Source organism: Cetorhinus maximus, chromosome 3, assembly GCF_964194155.1.
Source record: "Cetorhinus maximus chromosome 3, sCetMax3.hap1.1, whole genome shotgun sequence".
NCBI lineage: Eukaryota > Metazoa > Chordata > Chondrichthyes > Lamniformes > Cetorhinidae > Cetorhinus > Cetorhinus maximus.
Window position 1 is genome coordinate 184698330 of NC_135881.1, and position 18379 is coordinate 184716708.

General features: G+C 42.8%; 1 protein-coding gene across 1 annotated transcript in view; it reads left to right on the forward strand.

Annotated features, from left to right (window-relative positions):
• Nucleotides 1-17385, forward strand: part of LOC144679090 (collagen alpha-6(VI) chain-like) — a 250470-nt gene extending 233085 nt beyond the window's left edge. The window contains exons 36-38 of the mRNA XM_078539381.1: nucleotides 12610-12706; nucleotides 12791-12843; nucleotides 15805-17385. Coding sequence (XP_078395507.1) covers nucleotides 12610-12706; nucleotides 12791-12843; nucleotides 15805-15980 — 326 coding nt within the window. The 3' untranslated portion in view covers nucleotides 15981-17385. The remainder of the gene's footprint in view (nucleotides 1-12609; nucleotides 12707-12790; nucleotides 12844-15804) is intronic.
• Nucleotides 17386-18379: the final 994 nt, after the last annotated feature.

Here is an 18379-nt window from a genome sequence, read left to right on the forward strand (position 1 = left end):
CAAGTGATTAACACCCGTGCCCAGGCTGTGCAACTACACCTTCTTAACTTTCCTAACCCTGCCGCTACGTCTTGGTGCTCCCCAGACATCCACAGCAGAGGTGGAGACAGCCTGCTGTCTGTGATAACCATGATGGGCATGCTTTGGAGGGCCAAGACCTGGAGGGCCCTGGCCTGCCTTCGGGGTTCTGCTATGTGGCAGTGGCACCTCCTTGGCCTGCAGAGCTGGAGCTGCTGAGGTCACAGCAAGACGTGAATCAGAACAGCTGGACACTCCCGGAGTCACCTGGATGGATGGCCCCGGAATGTGTACCTGCTGATCCTCCTCCCTATGGGTGCCTGAGGGCCCCAGGCTGAATCCTTGAGGAGAAAGGGTAGCTGCAGTGAGATCTAGCTGGCCAGCTCCCCTCTCACGTAAACACTGTTGGAGGCCAACTATGGCATCAGCGATGGAGTTGGCCCCATGCAGCTGCGCAAGAGCAACATCCTGGACCAAGGTCTCCATGGGGGTTGCCATCCTACCAATGTTGACCTTGGTGCCTTGGCATTCTGGCGCTATCAACTCAAAGTGAAGGCGGATGGATTCCTCCATCGTGCCTTGTAACCTGAGGAGTGCAGCGTATATCCCTTCCTGATGTTCCTGAGTTTGCCTTTGCAGCTCCAGCAACTGTGACACGACCGAGTCCAGAGGCTCGTCATCTGACTCAGACTCAGCAAATTTCTGGCCTCCAGCAGTCCTCCGAGTGCCGGACACCTGGAAGTCCCTGCCACTGCCTGCTGTGGATCAGACAGTCCGATGTGCTCATCAGATTGTGATCCCGAGGCTACTCTAAAGCTAGGTCCCACCGAGGTGTGTGTCTCTGTGCTGGTAGAGGGTGAAGATGAGCATTGTGACGGGACTTCAAGGAGGGTGGTTCCAGATTCCTCTTCAGAGGTTTCCCCGGGGCTTAATTGGAGACCCTGGGTCATGGACCTTGTCGGCTGTTTCCCAGATGTACCTGCAGAAGCAAGGGGAGATAATTAGTTCATGGCTGTGGCCTGTGAAACGGGACACATCACTCACATCACGGTTGTCTGATGGATGTTGCACTGCTGGATCCTCACTTAATAGACCACCACCGACCTCACCATCAGCATAGGAATGGACCAGATCATCGCCAGCCAACTTGATTCTGATGGTTCTGTTTTCAAAGGAGGACCTTGATTTCAGGCATTCTGCCACTGGCCTGCGACCTCTCCTTCTTGTTGTGTGCCAGCTTGTCCTACATATAAAGTTGGAGAGAGTGTAAGCAGCATGCCTGCCAGGCCAGATGATAAGTTTGTCTAGCATGTGTGTCTGGTGAGTGTGTACAACGATGGTGTGTGTGAGAGAGTGAATGGTGATGTCCCTTGAACTGGCAGTGAGTGAGATCCCCGTGCATATCAGATGGGTTTGTGAGTGTGTGAGTTGAGAGTGATGAGGAGAGTAACTTACCCTGGCGAAATGGAGGAGATCACTCATCCTCTTGCAGCACTGGATGGCTGTCCTCTTTTTTGAAGGGTGTTGGCGCTGACCACCATTGCCACCACCTCCCAAGCCAGGTTGGGCATGCCGCTGCCCATACTGCGGCCAGAGCGGTGGTAGAGGACATCCCGGCGGGCCTCCACAGCGCGCAAAAGACATTCCAGTGACACATCGCTAAACCAGGGGGCTGCAGTGTTCTTGCCTTTCGTAGATATCTTCCCTGCAGCTGTCATGGGCTGGAAGCACTGAGATGTGCTACGCACGACTGTACTTTAAATATGGCGCCCGGCATGATGAAGTGGCGAGGCGATGGCGGGCGGGCGAACGAGAGCTCGCCCGTCATGGAAACGGTGTGTTTCCCGGGAGTGCTGAAATAACATGGTGGGCTAACGTCGTTTTACCCACCCACTTCAGCACTTAGTGCAAATCTGGAACCATTCCGCCCATTGCCTTGGGTCCTCACTTTGAACTTCGCTACTTAGCCACTGACTCCACCACTCTCTGGATACTGCCTGATGCTGAACCATACTGTTTGCATCAGACCCTGAGCTGAGCTTCAAACCTCATATCCTCTTCATCATCAAAAATTGCCTACATTTATCTCTGTAAAATCACCCATGTCCATCCCTGCGTCAGCTTATCTGCCTCTGAAACACTCACCTTTGTTACCTCCAGACATGTCTATTCCACTGATTTCTTGGCCAACCTCTTACCTGCACGCTTCATAAATTTGAGCAAATCCAAAACTTTGCTGCCCATTTCCAAACTCATATCAAGTCCCATCCAAAACCCCTGTGTTCTTCAGCCTACGTTGGCTCCCGGGCAGGTAATGCCTCAATTTAATAATTCTCATGTTTGGGTTAAAATCCTTCCATGGCCTCACTCCACCCAATCCCCGGCAACCCTCTGAGATCTCTACATTCCTCCAATTCTGGCCTCTTGCTCATCCCCAAATTTCATTCTTTCCACATTAGGACCTGTTTCTTTACCTCTCTCTCCTTCTTGAAAACACTCCTTAAAATATGCTTCCTGGGCCAAGCTTTTGGTTGCCTATCCTAAAATCTCCTAATGTAGCCTGGTGTCAAATTTTGTTTGCTAATGCTCCGGGCAAGCACTTTGGGACATTTGACTACATTAAAGGTGCTATACAAATGCAAGTTTTTTGCTGTTATTGTACATTAACATCACAATTAGTGATTCAATTTTTTTGCATTAATTAATGGAATGCAGGCATTGCTGGCAAGGTTAACAATATTGCCCATTCCTAATTGCCCTTGAGAAGGCAGTTGTGAGCAACCTTCTTGAGTCACTGCAGTCTACATGTGATAGGTACACTTGCAGTGGTATTGGGGAACAAGTTCCAGGATTTTGACAATGACAGTGAAGGAACCGATGTGGGGAGCTTGGAGAAGAATTTGCAATTGGTGGTGTTCCCATGTGCCTTCAGCCTTTGTTTCTAGGCAGTTGAGATCGTATGTTTGAAAGGTGCTGTTGAAAGAGGCTTGGCACATTGTTGCAGTGCATTTTGTAGATGGTAGACACTGTGCACCTTTGGAGGGAGTGAATGTTTAAGATGGTGAATGGGGTCCCGATCAAATAGACTGTTTTGTCCTTGATGAAATTATAGCATTGCTACAGGCTAATTTACTGCAGCTAACCTTCTCAGCAGATCAATTATTTATAGTTTTGAAGGTTTAAAAATACCCATTGAAGACATTTATGTTACAGGTCAGAGAACCTTTACAGTAATTAGCAAGAATCCAAACAATATAGAATTAAACTGAAAATAATTTTTGTAAGCACATTTTTTTTGTGCATGATTGTGAATGTATTTAAGCAGTTTCAGAATATTTCTCAGCTGTAACCTTAGTAGGTATGCTGGTGGTAAGATGGAAACATTATGTCTTCGGGCTAGGATTACATGTTACTAAACTTTTGTGGTAAAGCCCACTAAACCAGTCTTTGTATTTTTTACCCTCTCAGTGAACGGAAGCAGAATTTTATTATCTCACAAGGCTTTATTGTTGTTTTGCCCTCAGGAAAGTCTTTTAAATCATTACTTTGTCTTGTTTTTTTCCCATGTCCAACCCTATGCATGGGAATTTTTTGATACATAGATTCATCTTGATCCTATACCTCCCTATAAAGGTGGTAGAGTTTAGTCTGTTTAAATCTTTGCAACTAATAAATATTTTATCTTTCGAGATGGAATGCAAATGACCTCTCTATGCCACAAAAATTGAAGCATCCACAGGGAAGGGTTCCAGCAAATATCCTGCTAGCTGAATACAGTCTTAAAGGCTGCTGCCACACGCAACTCAACACCACCTCCATTAGCCAGTATTTAGTCTGGTTATCCAGATCCTGCTGGAAATCCAAATTATAGTACCATCAATGTAGATAATTAGTAAAGTGCTCCGGGAATGTACCCAGACTTTTATTTCATCCAAGGAATGGAAGATAAAGGAAAGTTTGTTCTACTTGGTATGGACAAACATCCTTACTTTCACTTCAGTAATGAAAAAAAGTTGTATTGTATTTGAGTAGTCAAGGAATGCTGGTTTGTGTTGTGGGACACCTCTTTAAACTATTTCCTTATTAATGATTTAAGTAAATTTGTGTTTATTTTATTAAACTCCAGCCATATGAACATACGCGAACAGAAACAATGTAAGTTGGGCAAATTAGCAGAGCTCTATCCAGTTTCTTTTATTAGGTACACACTGACCTAAAAAATCGGCAAAAGCTGACCAACTGCTTAAAGGAAGCTGACAATAACTCCCACAAAGCCAGCAACTCAATAACATGCCTAATTTCCCTCTTTCAACTGCAAGAGTTCAAGTTGCCGCTCCTCACTTCAGTTCTTGCTGGCATTTTTTTCCCCTCCCTCAGTTTGAGCCGGAACTCTCCTTACCTGCTCCCTCACATTAATCTGATACTCTCCTTGCTGCCCTCCCCAGTGGACTACTCCCATATTCTCCCCAGTTCCCCCCAAAGCATCACTCCCAGCTTCTACCTGTAACCCTCACTTCTTCATTTCTATCAATGTCCTTGAGTTCCTCTCTTTTTCGTTGTCATGCTTTTCTTAATGGAAGTTCTTTTCCTTCCCTTCCCATTCACATTCATTGTCATCTAGTTTCCCCTTTCCTATTTAAAGGGGAGCAGGGAGGAAGGTGGAGTTAAGGCCACAATCAGATCAACCATGATCTTATTGAATAGCGAAGCAGGCTGGAGGGGCCGAATGGCCTACTCCTGCTCTTACTCATCTTCTTTTGTTCCATTTCCTTTATTACTATCTATTTCCCCTTCTCTTTCATTGTCAACCGTTATCCTTCCCTCCCTCCTCCAGTGACCGTCTTCCCCCGCTTTGCTCTCCCTGCATTGTCACCCATTACCCTCTTTATCATATCTTTAATGCCATCAATTTTCCCTTTCCCAGCTCCTTCATTTCCATCAATTTTCCACCACCTCTTCCCACTTCATTACCATCCATTTCTCACCCTTCCAGCTCCCCTTGTTACCAAGTTCTATCTGAACACTATTGCGAGTAATGAAAGTGATTATTGCATACTGTAGGTGGGAATTCCTTTTCTTGTTAGAATTCCCATTTGTTATATGTAGCAGCTGAAGACATTTTCCTTAGTTGCAACATTCTTGTAGCAGTGGCGTTGAGGGGAATGGGGCTGGGTTTGTACTGATTTTTGCCAGCAAATGTAAATGTACACTTGTGGAATAGGACACCAAAACACTGACTGCCAATATGAAACGTAGATAATTGGCATGTACGTTACAAGATCTGGAAATGATTTAAGCGAAAGCAGGGATAACTCAAACAGCCTGAAATCCCTATGGAAACAGTCTGAATTTCTGCATGACAGCTTTAAGAAAGTTGTTTTCCTGACTCAGAGTCCTGGCATCACCTGGGAGTTGCCAGATGCAAGGTCCAAACTTAGTCTTTCAGCCTTGTTCCAACATTTAGTGTTTTAGAGCAGTTCTCGAGACTCCTCATACACTGCCTAGTTCTTACTGAAGCCTTAGGACTGGATTTTGGCTATGAAGGTGAGTAGCTCAAGCTGGGCAAGTTCCCGACTTGCCGGACCTGCCTCAGTAAAAAGTACCTCAAAACACTTGATTTTCACCCCAGGGTGGGTGGGTGTGGGATAGAGTGGGTCCTGTCAACCCTGGAAGCAGAACAGTGTAATGATATGGCAGGTGCGTTTTGCCAGGCTGACCAAATCCCAAAGGGAAACTTGGCCACGCTACCACAACAATTTTGCAATTTATATTTATTACGAGAAGGTGTGTGCACTGATGTCAGAAGTAATGAACCCATTACCACCTTCAGAGATTTTAAAGATTAAGGCTGAGATTTTCCGTGCCCAGTGGCGTCGGGCGTGTTCCGTGGCATGAGTGGACAATATGGCGCGATTGGTTTCATGACGGCGTGAAACCAGTTTGCGATCGCCCGCTCAGCCCATTGATGGTGGGCCGCATTTCCCGCCATCAGATGTCAGGAACTTCATTGTAATACATCTACATATCATTATTAGGCCAGCTCGCCAGAATCGTCCCTCCACCCCACCCCGCTGTAACGTCTGCCCACGTCAGTGGGAAAACACAGTGATGTGTTTCACAAAAGCACATAAGCAATGTGCATCGGGCTACACTGTTCTCGGGACTTTGCTTGCCTGCCTTGCTTCAGTCAGCACTCGCAGTCATCAGCGCCAGCCTTCACAGACAGCACCACATCACTTTTAGTGGGGCTCAAGGTAGATCTCTACCTACCAGATTAGCCATATGTGGGTGGCTTTCCAAAGGCTGCAGGGCTAGGGCTTGCTTGGCAAAGGGGGAGAAGTGGCTTCAAGCAAAGGAAGAGGCTGCAGGATGAGGGCTGTACTGGGGAAGGAGGGTAGCCCAGGGTGTGTGTGAGGGCACATGTTGATTTGTGCAAGTGCCCTCAAGATGGTGAGGGCTGAGGGGGCAGTCTCCAGAGGAGATGAGGCCAGATGTACATGTGAGGGTATGTGTGTGAGAATGGGTGATGATGTCCCTTGGGCTGGCAGTGAGTGAGATGCCAGTGAATGTGCGAAGGGCTTGAGTGTGTGAGTTTAGAGTGATGAGATGGTTGCCATACACTGACTGCATGGACGAGATCATTGATCCTCTATCTGCATTGGATGGCCAACCTCTTCTGTGAAGCTTTGGCACTGATCACCACTGCCACCGCCTCCCAAGCCTGGTTGGTCACGCCATTTCCCATCCTGTAGTCAGAGCAGGGGTGGACAACATTGCGGCAGGTCTCCACGACCTTCAAAAGGCGTTCAGTGACACGTCACTAAACCTGGGGGCTGCAGTCTTTTTTCCTTTTGTGGACATCTTCCCTGCAGTAGTTCTGGGCTGGAAGCACTGAGATGTGTGCGTGCGTCTGGACTTTAAACATGGTACCCAGCATGATATGGTGCCCGGCAGGTTTAAGAACATAAGAACTCGGAGCAGGACTAGGCAATTCAGCCCCTCGGGCCTGCCCCGCCATTCAATACGATCATGGCTGATCTCATTTTGGCCTCAACTCCAATTTCCTTCCCTCTCCCCATAACCTTTCAACCCATTACTAATTAAAAATCTGTCTATCTCCTCCTTAACTTTATTCAGTGTCCCGGCATCCACTGCACTCTGAGGTAGTGAATTCCACAGATTCAAGTCCCTTTGAGCAAAGTAATTCCTCCATATCTCTGATTTAAATCTATCACCCCTTAGCCTAAAACTATGGCCTCTCCTTCTAGAATGCCCCAGAAGGGGAAACATCCGCTCGACGTCTACTTTGTCTATCCCCTTTAGCATCTTATATACCTCAATTAGATCTCCTCTCATCCTTCTAAACTCTAGTGAGTAAATGCCTAAACTGCTCAATCTCTCCTCATAAGACAAGCCCCGCATCTCTGGAATCAATCTAGTGAACCTCCTCTGAACCGCCTCCAATGCAACTACATCCTTCCTCAAGTAAGGGGACCAAAACTGTGCACAGTACTCCAGGTGCGGCCTCACCAATGCCTTGTACAGTTGCAACAACACTTCCCTATTTTTATACTCTATTCCTTTAGCAATAAATGCCAAAATTCCATTTGCCTTCCTTATTACCTGCTGTACCTGCATACTAGCTTTCAGCAATTCATGTACGAGGACACCCAGATCTCTCTGCACTGAAGCATTGTGAAGTTTCTCTCCATTTAAATGATAAGCCGCCTTTTTATTCTTCCGACCAAAATGGATAATCTCACATTTATCCACGTTAAACTCCATCTGCCACACTTTGGCCCATTCACCTAACCTGTCCATTTCCATTTGTAAATTTCTTATTTCTTCATTGCAACTTACTTTCCCACCTAATTTGATGTCATCTGCAAATTTAGTTATAGTACCTTCTATCCCTGAATCCAAGTCATTAATATAGATTGTAAATAACTGGGGCCCAAGGACTGAACCCTGTGGCACCCCACTAGTTACATTTTGCCATCCAGAAAAAGACCCATTTATCCCGACTGCTTTCTGTTGGTTAGCCAATCCTCTATCCAAGCTAATATATTACCCCTAACTCCGTGTGATCTTATCTTGTATATTAATCTTTTGTGTGGCACCTTATCAAATGCCTTCTGGAAGTCCAGATATACTACATCTACAGGATCCCCATTATCCACTTTGCTTGTCACATCTTCAAAGAACTCAAGCAAATTAGTCAAACACGATTTATTCTTTATAAAACCATGCTGACTCTGATGGATTGCATTTTGACTTTCCAAATGCCCCATTACTACTTCCATAATAATGGATTCCAACAATTTCCCAACAACAGACGTTAAACTAACTTGCCTCCCCCCACCATTTTTGAATAAGGGCTTTTTATTAGCATTTTTCCAATCCACTGGAACCTTTCCAGAATCCAGGGAATTTTGGAATATTACAGCCAATGCATCCACTATCTCCGCTGCCACTTCCTTTAAGACCCTGGGATGTAGGCCATCAGATCCTGGGTACTTGTCATCCTTTAATCCCAATAGTTTGCTCAATACATTTTCTCTAATGATGGTGATTGTTCTAAGTTCCTCCTTCTCTATATCCCCTGCACTAGCTGTTACTATTGGGGTGGTACTAGTGTCCTCCATTGTGAAAACTGAGGCAAAATATTAATTAAGCGTCTCTACCATTTCTGCGTTCCCCACTATTAACTCCCCAGTCTCATCCTCCAGGGGACCAACATTCACTTTAGCTACTCTCTTTCCTTTTATATGCTTGTAGAAGCTTTTGCTATCAGTTTTTACATTTTGCGCTAGTTTTCTTTCATAATTTACCTTTGCTCTTTTTAATATTTTTTTAGTAACCCTTTGTTGATCTTTAAAAGTTTCCCAATCTTCCAGCCTGCCACTGACCTTTGCAATTTGGTATGCCTTAGTTTTTGCCTTTAAGTTATCTTTAACTTCCTTGCTTAGCCATGGATGCTTTTCCTCCCTCTTACCATCTATCATTGGGATATATTTTACTTGGGAGGAATTGAATATCTCCTTAAATATCTGTCACTGTTCATCAACTATCCTACCTTGTAGTCTTCCTGCCCAGTCCACTCGGGCCATACCTGCCCTCATACCTATGTAGTTACCTTTGTTTAACTCCAGAACACTAATGTGGGACTCAGGTTTGGGATGATATGGCGTGAAAACCTGCCATTGCGGCCAGTGGGTAAACACTACCACACCTAGTGCAAATTTGGGATGATTTCACCCTAAATTAAAACATTTATTAACAGAAGAAAGGAAAAGTTAAGCACACACAAGATTACAGTTATACATTTATTTAGTCTTATAGCAGTTCCCAAAATTTCTACTTAACTGGACTCCCAACTGCACACCCCTTTCAGGCAACAGTCCAAAATAGGTTTTTAATCTATAAAACATCCAGCAAGATTACCACAAGCACCAAGATAAAAGCAAAATACTGCGGATGCTGAAAATCTGAAACAAAAACGGAAAATGCTGGAAAAACTCAGCATGTCTGACAGCATCTGCGGAGAGAGAAACAGAGTTGGTGTTTCAAATCCGTATGACCCTTCTTCAGAGCTAAGAGATTTTATAAAATAAGCATATTATAAACAAATAAACATTATTTACTTTGCTAGTTGTAAACATCTTACCATGTCCCTTTGAAAATCGAATGACCTCCCAACTTATCTAAAAATGCAAATTCCATTCACACTGTATCCGCTGAGACCTCACCCTTGCTTACCCATCTTCATTTTAAATGCTTGTTTTACATCTAATCCCTTTTGATGATACAAACCTTGCAGTCTAACAGTCTGCAGTTTACTTAACTTAGTCACACATACAGAAACATACATACGTAAACATAAGCCTGCTCTAAAGTATCCCACAGTAATATCAGAAAAGATATGATAGTTCCTTTACAACAGGCAGCCACAGGGGCAGACAAGTACTAAGGTGGGCTGGATAGAAGGATCACCTTCCTTCTCTGGGACTTCATTCCAGTTGTTTTAGAAGATGTTAGGCCCTCACCCCTTACACCCCTTCATGCCTGCACCCTACCCACATGGCCCCTCATGCCCTCAAAGCCAAATCATGGCTCCCACCCACAACCCAAAGCCTCTCTTACCTCCCATGCCACCTCCATAGCCAATTACCCATTACACACCATGGGAAGACCTCAGGAGCCATGTGGAAATTTTTTTTAAAAACTTCTAACAATGTAATAGAGCTCTCACTCCTGTGCACTTGATAGCAGAAAAAAACCTACCATTCATAAAGCCCTTTTAAAGCTTTTAAATCTTCCCAAGTGGTTAATCTCTTATAAAAACAAGTAAACTTCTATTCAAACCCCACACAAGGTACATCTGATATGTCAATGGCCTCTTTAAGCTGCCAATCAAACTGTGAACTCAAAGAGCCCTGCTGAGATAATTGAAGCTTTTCAAACTCAGCCAAGCATTCATAATGATATAGCCATGCCCAGTAAAGGCATGTCATATATGAACTTTCAGTCAACACTATTAAAACATTGAAAATAAACAAACTATTAAGATGGCTGCTGCAAGCCATATGACTACAGACAGTATCAATTCTCCAGCAAATACCTAAATAAATGCGGACATAGATGAGGGTACCCAACAGCAATTTATGGAATTCACACATCTCATTGTTTAAGGATGGGCCAACACCTAAAGACTAGGAAGTTTCCAGGCTGCCTGTTCCTATGTTTCATACTGGTCAAAAGGAAAGAATGAAACTCAATGGCCACTATCAACTTTCCATTGTATCACAATGGCTTCTCCCACTCAAACTAGACTGGGTGGGCATCAGACGTGTTAACCCTGTGGTCATATGATTGAAGCTGGTTTCAGGGACTGTACTCTTAATACCCCTGGCCCCATCGGACCTATTAGAACCATCAGTCTGAAAACCAAACTCTGAAACTAACTTCAAGTCATCAAGTAGCTAAAGTACTTAGCCTGTTCCAGTTTCAAAGTTCACCTGAGATCCGAACTCCTATATATTCGACTACAAGAAACTTTATCACCTACGTTGAACCCTTCACTTTACAAGACCTTTACTTTGACTTTAAATCATCAAATCCTTTCAAGACACCACAAACCTGCCACCTGAGTGACCAGAATAATAAATGAAAGACTGGAGTAACTGTAATCTGTAAAGGTGCTTTATCTTTATCTTTATGCTATCTTTGTATGTACGTGTGTGAGACTGGGTGTGTGATGTTGCATTAATTCCATCCAAGCATGTGAGAATAAATCTTATAATCCTTCATTTTTAAACTCACAAAAGCTTGCTGCTGAATTATTTAATTGGAATACACACTCCAAGGGTAAGAAAAGACACATATCTTTTCCATTAAAAACATACTGATTACAGGCATTAAGAGTGCATGCACGTTCTGTCCATGACAACATACTGATCGCCCTTGGGTAAATGTTAACAAAGAGCTCTATTGAAACTGCACACTCAGATGCTACTTTCTTATCAGATCTATGCCTGTCAATAAAAGTTTGGCAGAGAGCTTTTTTTAACTCTCACTGAGAGCTGAAACCCTTTTTTTAAGTTTAAAGTGCTGGCATTTAAAAAAAACTTTAGGTCATGACAGTTATACAGAGGCATTCCGCCCTTCATGAACGTTTACATCTACTCCATCAATTTGTGACTCCCACACTGTGGGTGAGTGCCCTTAGACCAGCCAAAATGGGGTCTGTTTGAACTCAGCATTGGCCAAAATTGGATCTGTTGGAAATATGGGCGGAATTTCCACATCCAGGTCCCACCTGCCATTTTTAAAGGTCTGAAGAATCTTCCTGATTTCGCAAAAACCCAGCCCTTATTTTCATCTCTACTTTCCTGTGTGTACCCTCTTTCAAAGCCTGAAAGTAAGGCCTGTGATGTGGGGAAGAATTCCCATACAAAGTAGTAGTAGCGTTCATAAGCGTAATCTGAAGAATGCCTTCAACATTAAGAGTCATATTTCATATTTTCAATGTTCAGAGATACAGGAAATCTAGGCTCTTATTTACTTTTTAAAAGAAGAGATGATACATATCAATAAGAACTACAGTTAAACAAGGCATTGAAGTTAGATCTTATCCATGGATCATTGATCCAGAACTTCACATAACATGTCCTATTCATTTCAATAGATGGAAGACGTGGTGCAGAATGTTGCAACCATCAGTGCACTCTTGCTTAACAGCCTCCTAAAGCATTATAACATTCTTCTTTTTCCAATGTTAAAGGTGATCAATGAATCAAGGAAAAAAATGAAAATGATTCCTTTTATGCTAATCTCCCCACTAAAGCATTTGTTTTTAATTGTTTGATTTGGCTTGTTTGCTTATGGCTTGAAGTGCCCTGTGCTGATGGTGGATTGTAGGGATTGAGTCAGCTATCTAAAATCTAATAGTTGAATTATATACTGATCTTAACTGAAAAACCTCCTTTATGAAAATTACACATAGCTGTAATCCTGTTACATTTTATATTATTGTGTGGGTGTCCTGCTGTCATTCTGAAAATGCCTAAAATATGTTATTTATTGTTATAGCTGGAATCAACAACTATCCACCTCCATCTCTAAAGAGGGAATGCGTAGGAATACATTCTCACAACGCAACAGAACCAGAAACATTTCCTGATGTGCCGTATGTTTTGTAGACATCTGCTATCAAATTTTGAACACGGTGTATTCTTCCTACAGTGATTAATATATTACTTCCTCATTACAGCATGAATATTATGCAAGATTCTGAAGAACAGAAAGATGACTCCAATATTTATGGTAAATGTTGACAAACACATTTCTATTCATCTGATAGAGGGGACTTCATCTGTGAATGGGTTTTGGAAAGATGTGGGATGACGGTATCGGTTTGAAGACGAGGCTCCTAGATTTGACCTCCCAGATCTCATTTACATCCCATTGGCCAGCTACCCATGTGCAGTGGGCAGAACGATTAGATGGGCAGTTGCCAGCAAGTAAAGATCATCTAGGGGTTGCCAGTCACAATGCAGTAAGAAGCGGGTTGACTAGGGTGGGGTCTGCTCAGGCCTTCCAGATGGGAAAAGAGGAAGGAACCCTTGGCAGCAGAGAACAGGACCTTGTGAAACCTGGAGGAGCAATCCTGTTTAAAACTTTCCTTTTAGGACCTTTGTTTCTTCCCTGACACACTTTCTCTTTTAAAATATCATCAGGATCCTAATGACATCCAGGAACCTTAATTTGCATGTATTAATGAGGCTGCTGACTGAGTAAGATGAGGGCCTTGATCACCTTAAAAAGATTTTGGTTAAAGCAGTAGCCAGTGTGAATGGAATTGGAATACAGCTGTATTCCAATGGGCAATTCAGAAGAAACTTTTTTACCCAAAGAGTGGTAAGAATGTAGAACTCACTACCACAGAGGGTAGTTGAAGTGAAGAGTATAGATGTGCTTAAGGAGAAGCTGGACAAGCATTTGAGGGAGAAGGGGCTAGATGGTTACGATGGTAGATTTAGATGAGATAACATGGGAAGAGGCTCAGTGGAGCATAAACACTGGCATGGACTTGATGAGCCAAATGGCCTGTTTCTGTGCTGTATATCCTATACAAGTAAATTTGTAAAGACAGTTTTAACTATGCAGTTGTCCCGTTGCCATTGAACAGAGTGTGCTAAAACTGGACCCTATGGTGGATTCTTGCTCCCCAGGCAGGTGCGCAGAATTGAAAAATCTCCCAGCTCACTGCACCCGCCTTGGGAAAAAGTGCCCTGAATAGTGGGACCTTCGTTCTGGGGGAGCAGCTACGGGATAGAGTCGGGCTTGCCATCCCCAGATCATCAGAGGAGGCCACAGAGGCTAGTTGTTTTGTGAAACATTAGACCCTCTAGGCCTCACTGATCACTTCCCCAATGCCCCCACCCACTCCCCATGCCCATACATGCCAGCTCATGAAAATCCATGCCCCCCACCCACTCTCATGCACCCTTATAGCCCTTATGCCAACTTAGTGCCAAATCATGCCAACCCATGGCCCCACCCATCCCCGTTGACTTGTATAGCCCTTATGCCAACTTAGTGCCAACCCATGCCCCTACCCACCACCCTTTGCGCTTACACACCCCCATGCCAAGTCACCCAGTATCTACCATGGACAGACCTCAGGATCCATGCTGAGATGAAATAAAGTCTAAAATATCTATTACAGACTTTGCTATGTAAAAAACACTCAACACTCTCGTTCATGAAAACCCATTCAATACATTTAAGTCCCCTAAAGTATTTAATCCCTTGTAAAAACAAACATTTGTATTCATAACTCCACATGAAAGACAGCTAATCCTTTAATAACCTCTTGGAGCTGTCAATGAGCCCATGAGCTTAAAGCCTCCCACTGTGATACTGATAGGTTGTGGAAGCAGTAATGATAGTACTTAGGGTTATGTCAACAAACAGCTATTGAAACTGCAAGTACAGTTTTCTTTGAACTCACAACACAGGCAGGCTGTTTTTTTAATCAATTTTTAAAGGAGAGGGGATTTAAAATAACTGGACAGCTTGACAGTTCCAAAGACCTTATCCGCCCTTCATGAGCATTCAGATCTACCCTAAAAATTTGTAACTTGCACGCTGCAGGATAAGGAGCTCCAGCAAAAAATGAGGTTTGTTAGAACTCAACACTGAGTTCAAATGGCCCTACTGAGTTTTCACGTCCTATCTCTGTTCTCCTACTGGTGAAAATACGATCTGTTGGAAATGCGGGTGGGACTTCTGGACCCAGGTTCCCGGCGCCATTTTGGATAAGCCACAGAGGCTCCACGACACTGTAAAAATCTAGGTCTATTTGTTTTGTGAGATCATTAAATAATAAATTAAAATTACACAAAATGCATAGTTGTTACCATTTTTCCTATTAAGTAGGGGTCCAATGTCCAGTGGCCTCCACTATCCCTGCTCCTTCCTGCAATTGCCTCAGGCCTTGCTCCTTGGGACTTACCTAAACCAGGGCACATGATTTTTTGTTCCCATCTGCCAGCCACTGTATAATTTCTGTTGACTTCTGTGGGGCGTTTGATCTGAAAAATTAAAATGTGGCCCAAGTGTTAAAATAGCCCAGGCATCACTCTGGCAATGCCATCCAAGTTTCCTGTTTACACTGGTGTCCCCATGCTGCACTTGTGTCCTGAGGTAAAGTCAGAGTTTTATTATTTACATGCTATTCCTGGTTTGTCTTCATGTTTGCAGCCGCATTGGGAAAAATGCAATTGATTGGGAGAATAAAAGGAAAATTCCTGAAAGATATGTTCACAATGTGGTAATTTTTAGTGAGCTTCTGTTTGCTCATTTGACAAGAAGGAACTCACCAGTGTCAAACAGCAGAATAAGAGAAAGTACAGCAGGTTTGCTGCTATAGCACCCAAAGCGAAGGCAAGAAGCAGAAGATCTCTGAAAAGGGAAAAAATTACGCTTTATGGGACTTTGCTGAGACTGAGATCTCTAAATATATGGGAGGGTGAACTGGAGAGTGAAGAGACATCTACTGAAAAAGGGGCAACCATCAGGAAAATTCACTAGAAAGTTCGATCTTGCTCCTGTCGACATTTATAAGTAGCCGGCAGCGGGAATCTAAAATTCCTAGTGGGGAAGCACTGGTAAGGTTGTAGCCAAAGGTTGTGTCCACTTTTTGTGCTGCAATGCCCAATGGTCAGGAAAGGCACTATATACATATAAATGAAAGTCCTTCTTTCTTTCTTTCCATTCTAGACGAATGTGCACTGAATCCCAATGAAGGGGACTGTTCCAACTACAGCTTAAAATGGTTCTTTGATAAAACATTACAGGTCTGCAAAAGGTTCTGGTACGGAGGCTGTGGAGGAAACAAAAACAGATTTGATACCCGCAGTGAATGTGAAACCTTATGTCTAAGATCTGCCTTCTAAATGCAATGATGCTGTTGATTTCTGATAAACTTGACACAAACATAACATTTCAGTGTACCACAGCATTTCCTATTTACATATAGAATACCTCATTTATACCGATACGTCATGTTTATACGTCCTAACGTTTTTTGAATAATAATTAAGAATTAGAACCATCCCATTTCCACCGTGTCTCAACGCACGACCGCCCAGCAATGGATAAGTGCATTTTTCTTCTGTGAATGCTTTTTCAAAAAGGGAATGGAGCAGATAGATGGCAGCGGGACTGAACATCAAACGGGTTCCAAGAGTATTTTTTAAGGTTACAAGTTTGTAAACAATTAAAATTAAATTAAAACATAACAGTGGTGAAAGGCAGCTTCACCTGCTTTTCCTCCTCTGGGCTATATGTACGACCTTGAGGAATTCTAGAAGCAATCTAAGCCTTGCACTCTAAAGTGCTGGAGGAAATATGAGCTCAGCAGCAGGGCTGCTGAGGTTAGACCCTCCCACTGCTGCTGGAGAGCATCATTCAAAGATCCTGAATGTTTTCCATTTCCCAGGAAAGGGGAAGGATGATAGAGAACAATTCTCCACTTGCATGTGAAATTTTTTTGGCCTGTCCTGAGAACAGTTCCTAGCACCAGTTTTTGACAGGTGACCATCGTTGGGGCATTTACCATGAAAGAATTCATCAAAGAATGAGGCAATACACCAGGGAAAGTCCACCTTTACCTCAATCAAATATTGATGCCAAACCAGTAGGTATAACATATGCAGGCTAAATGATACTACAGGAAATTTCAAGGCTGTTCAGTGGAAATAGAGACACAAGAGCCCTTCACCCCATTCTCTCCTGCTCCGCATTCAGGGACTGCTGATTCCCCATACGCTGGTTAAAGGAAAATTAATCCTATTCTCTACTCAGGACGGAGTACCATAAATGCAAAAAGAAATAGAATATATGATAATATTGAAAATCGATGGACTGCTTTATTTCCTGATTTTATCAAATGAATGAAAAATAATTGGTTATGCTCAACTCGTCACTTCGCACTAAAGAAGCTCCAGACTGATGTCTGAGCGAAGCCTGTCCCGGGAGGATTGCCCCTGGTTGCAAGCAAAAAGGAAGGATTTTAGCATGATCCATATTGAGAAGTTCATATTTGAATGGCATATGTAATGTATTTGAGCACTACAGTTATGCAGATTGCATGTAAAATCCTTGCCCAAATTATAATGCCCCATGTTCTTGGTGGTGATTGCAATCCATTGTCATTTCAATCTGCTGCCATATTTAAGTTTGAGACCAGAATCTTTCAAAAATTTAATTTTTTTTGTGTAAATTTTGTTTCTATTAATGATTTATTGGTTTTCATGTACTGAAATGCTTAATTTAATATTAAATGAGTAGTGGAGCAAACAGTTCTAACGCAATCTTTTTGTATGGTCATTTACAGAAATTCTGTTCAAAGCATAGTTCTGCTTCAAGCACAAAATGTACTGGTGAACGAGTTATGTATTTACCAGAATTCAACCCTATATACATATTAAAAAAAATACATGTAAAGGGAATTTTGAAGAGGCATTTATGAGTGGAATCAGCACTCAGGGTAATTAAAGGACAAATTAGGGGTTCCAATTCAACCCAAGAGGATTTACTGATAATGTTGAGTGTAGCAACAAGCCCCAACTGCATTTATTTCTCTAATTCCCACAAGATCCTTCATTTATAATGCCTGCAAAGTGCAACAAAATGTTTGAATGCTACACCAGAATCTTTTGATCGTTTCCTTACTAATCAGTTCTGTCCACTAATTTTTTTAAATTGATTTTCACTTGTGGTCAAACCAATGACATTAAAAAATGATTGTTGTCAATGTTAGAATTGAAGATAATTCTGTTGTTATATATTCCAGCTGATATTTGTTCTAAGGGAAACATTATTGTTCTTTGCTCAGGGTAGGGTATATAGTAATTTGTATGTTCCTTTGTATCTCTGAAGCTCGTGATACATCTGGACTCAAATGACTTCAGTGAAATGCCAGTTTGATGATGTGAAAAGTACAGTTGTTTTATATAATATCATTTATTAATCTTTTTTATATAAAGTGCATTATAAACTCAGTTCTGGTTTTGTTTGTATGAAAAATTACTTGAGGCCCTCCATGAATGACCATGCCAGAGATTGCATGGTCAATGAGAATATGTGCCTGATGAATGCAAGTACTACCTCAGGCTGAAAACCCTGAGGTTTTTTAAAAAGAAAAGTGAATGCTTTTGGGAAGTGGGAGGCCTCTTGTCCAAACTGGACCCCAATGTTGAGGACCACCTATATGAAGATCAGTACACTTCGAATGATTTGGTCTACTGGCTATCACTACAACACTGGGCTCCCTTCCAAGCTCAGGAGCAGA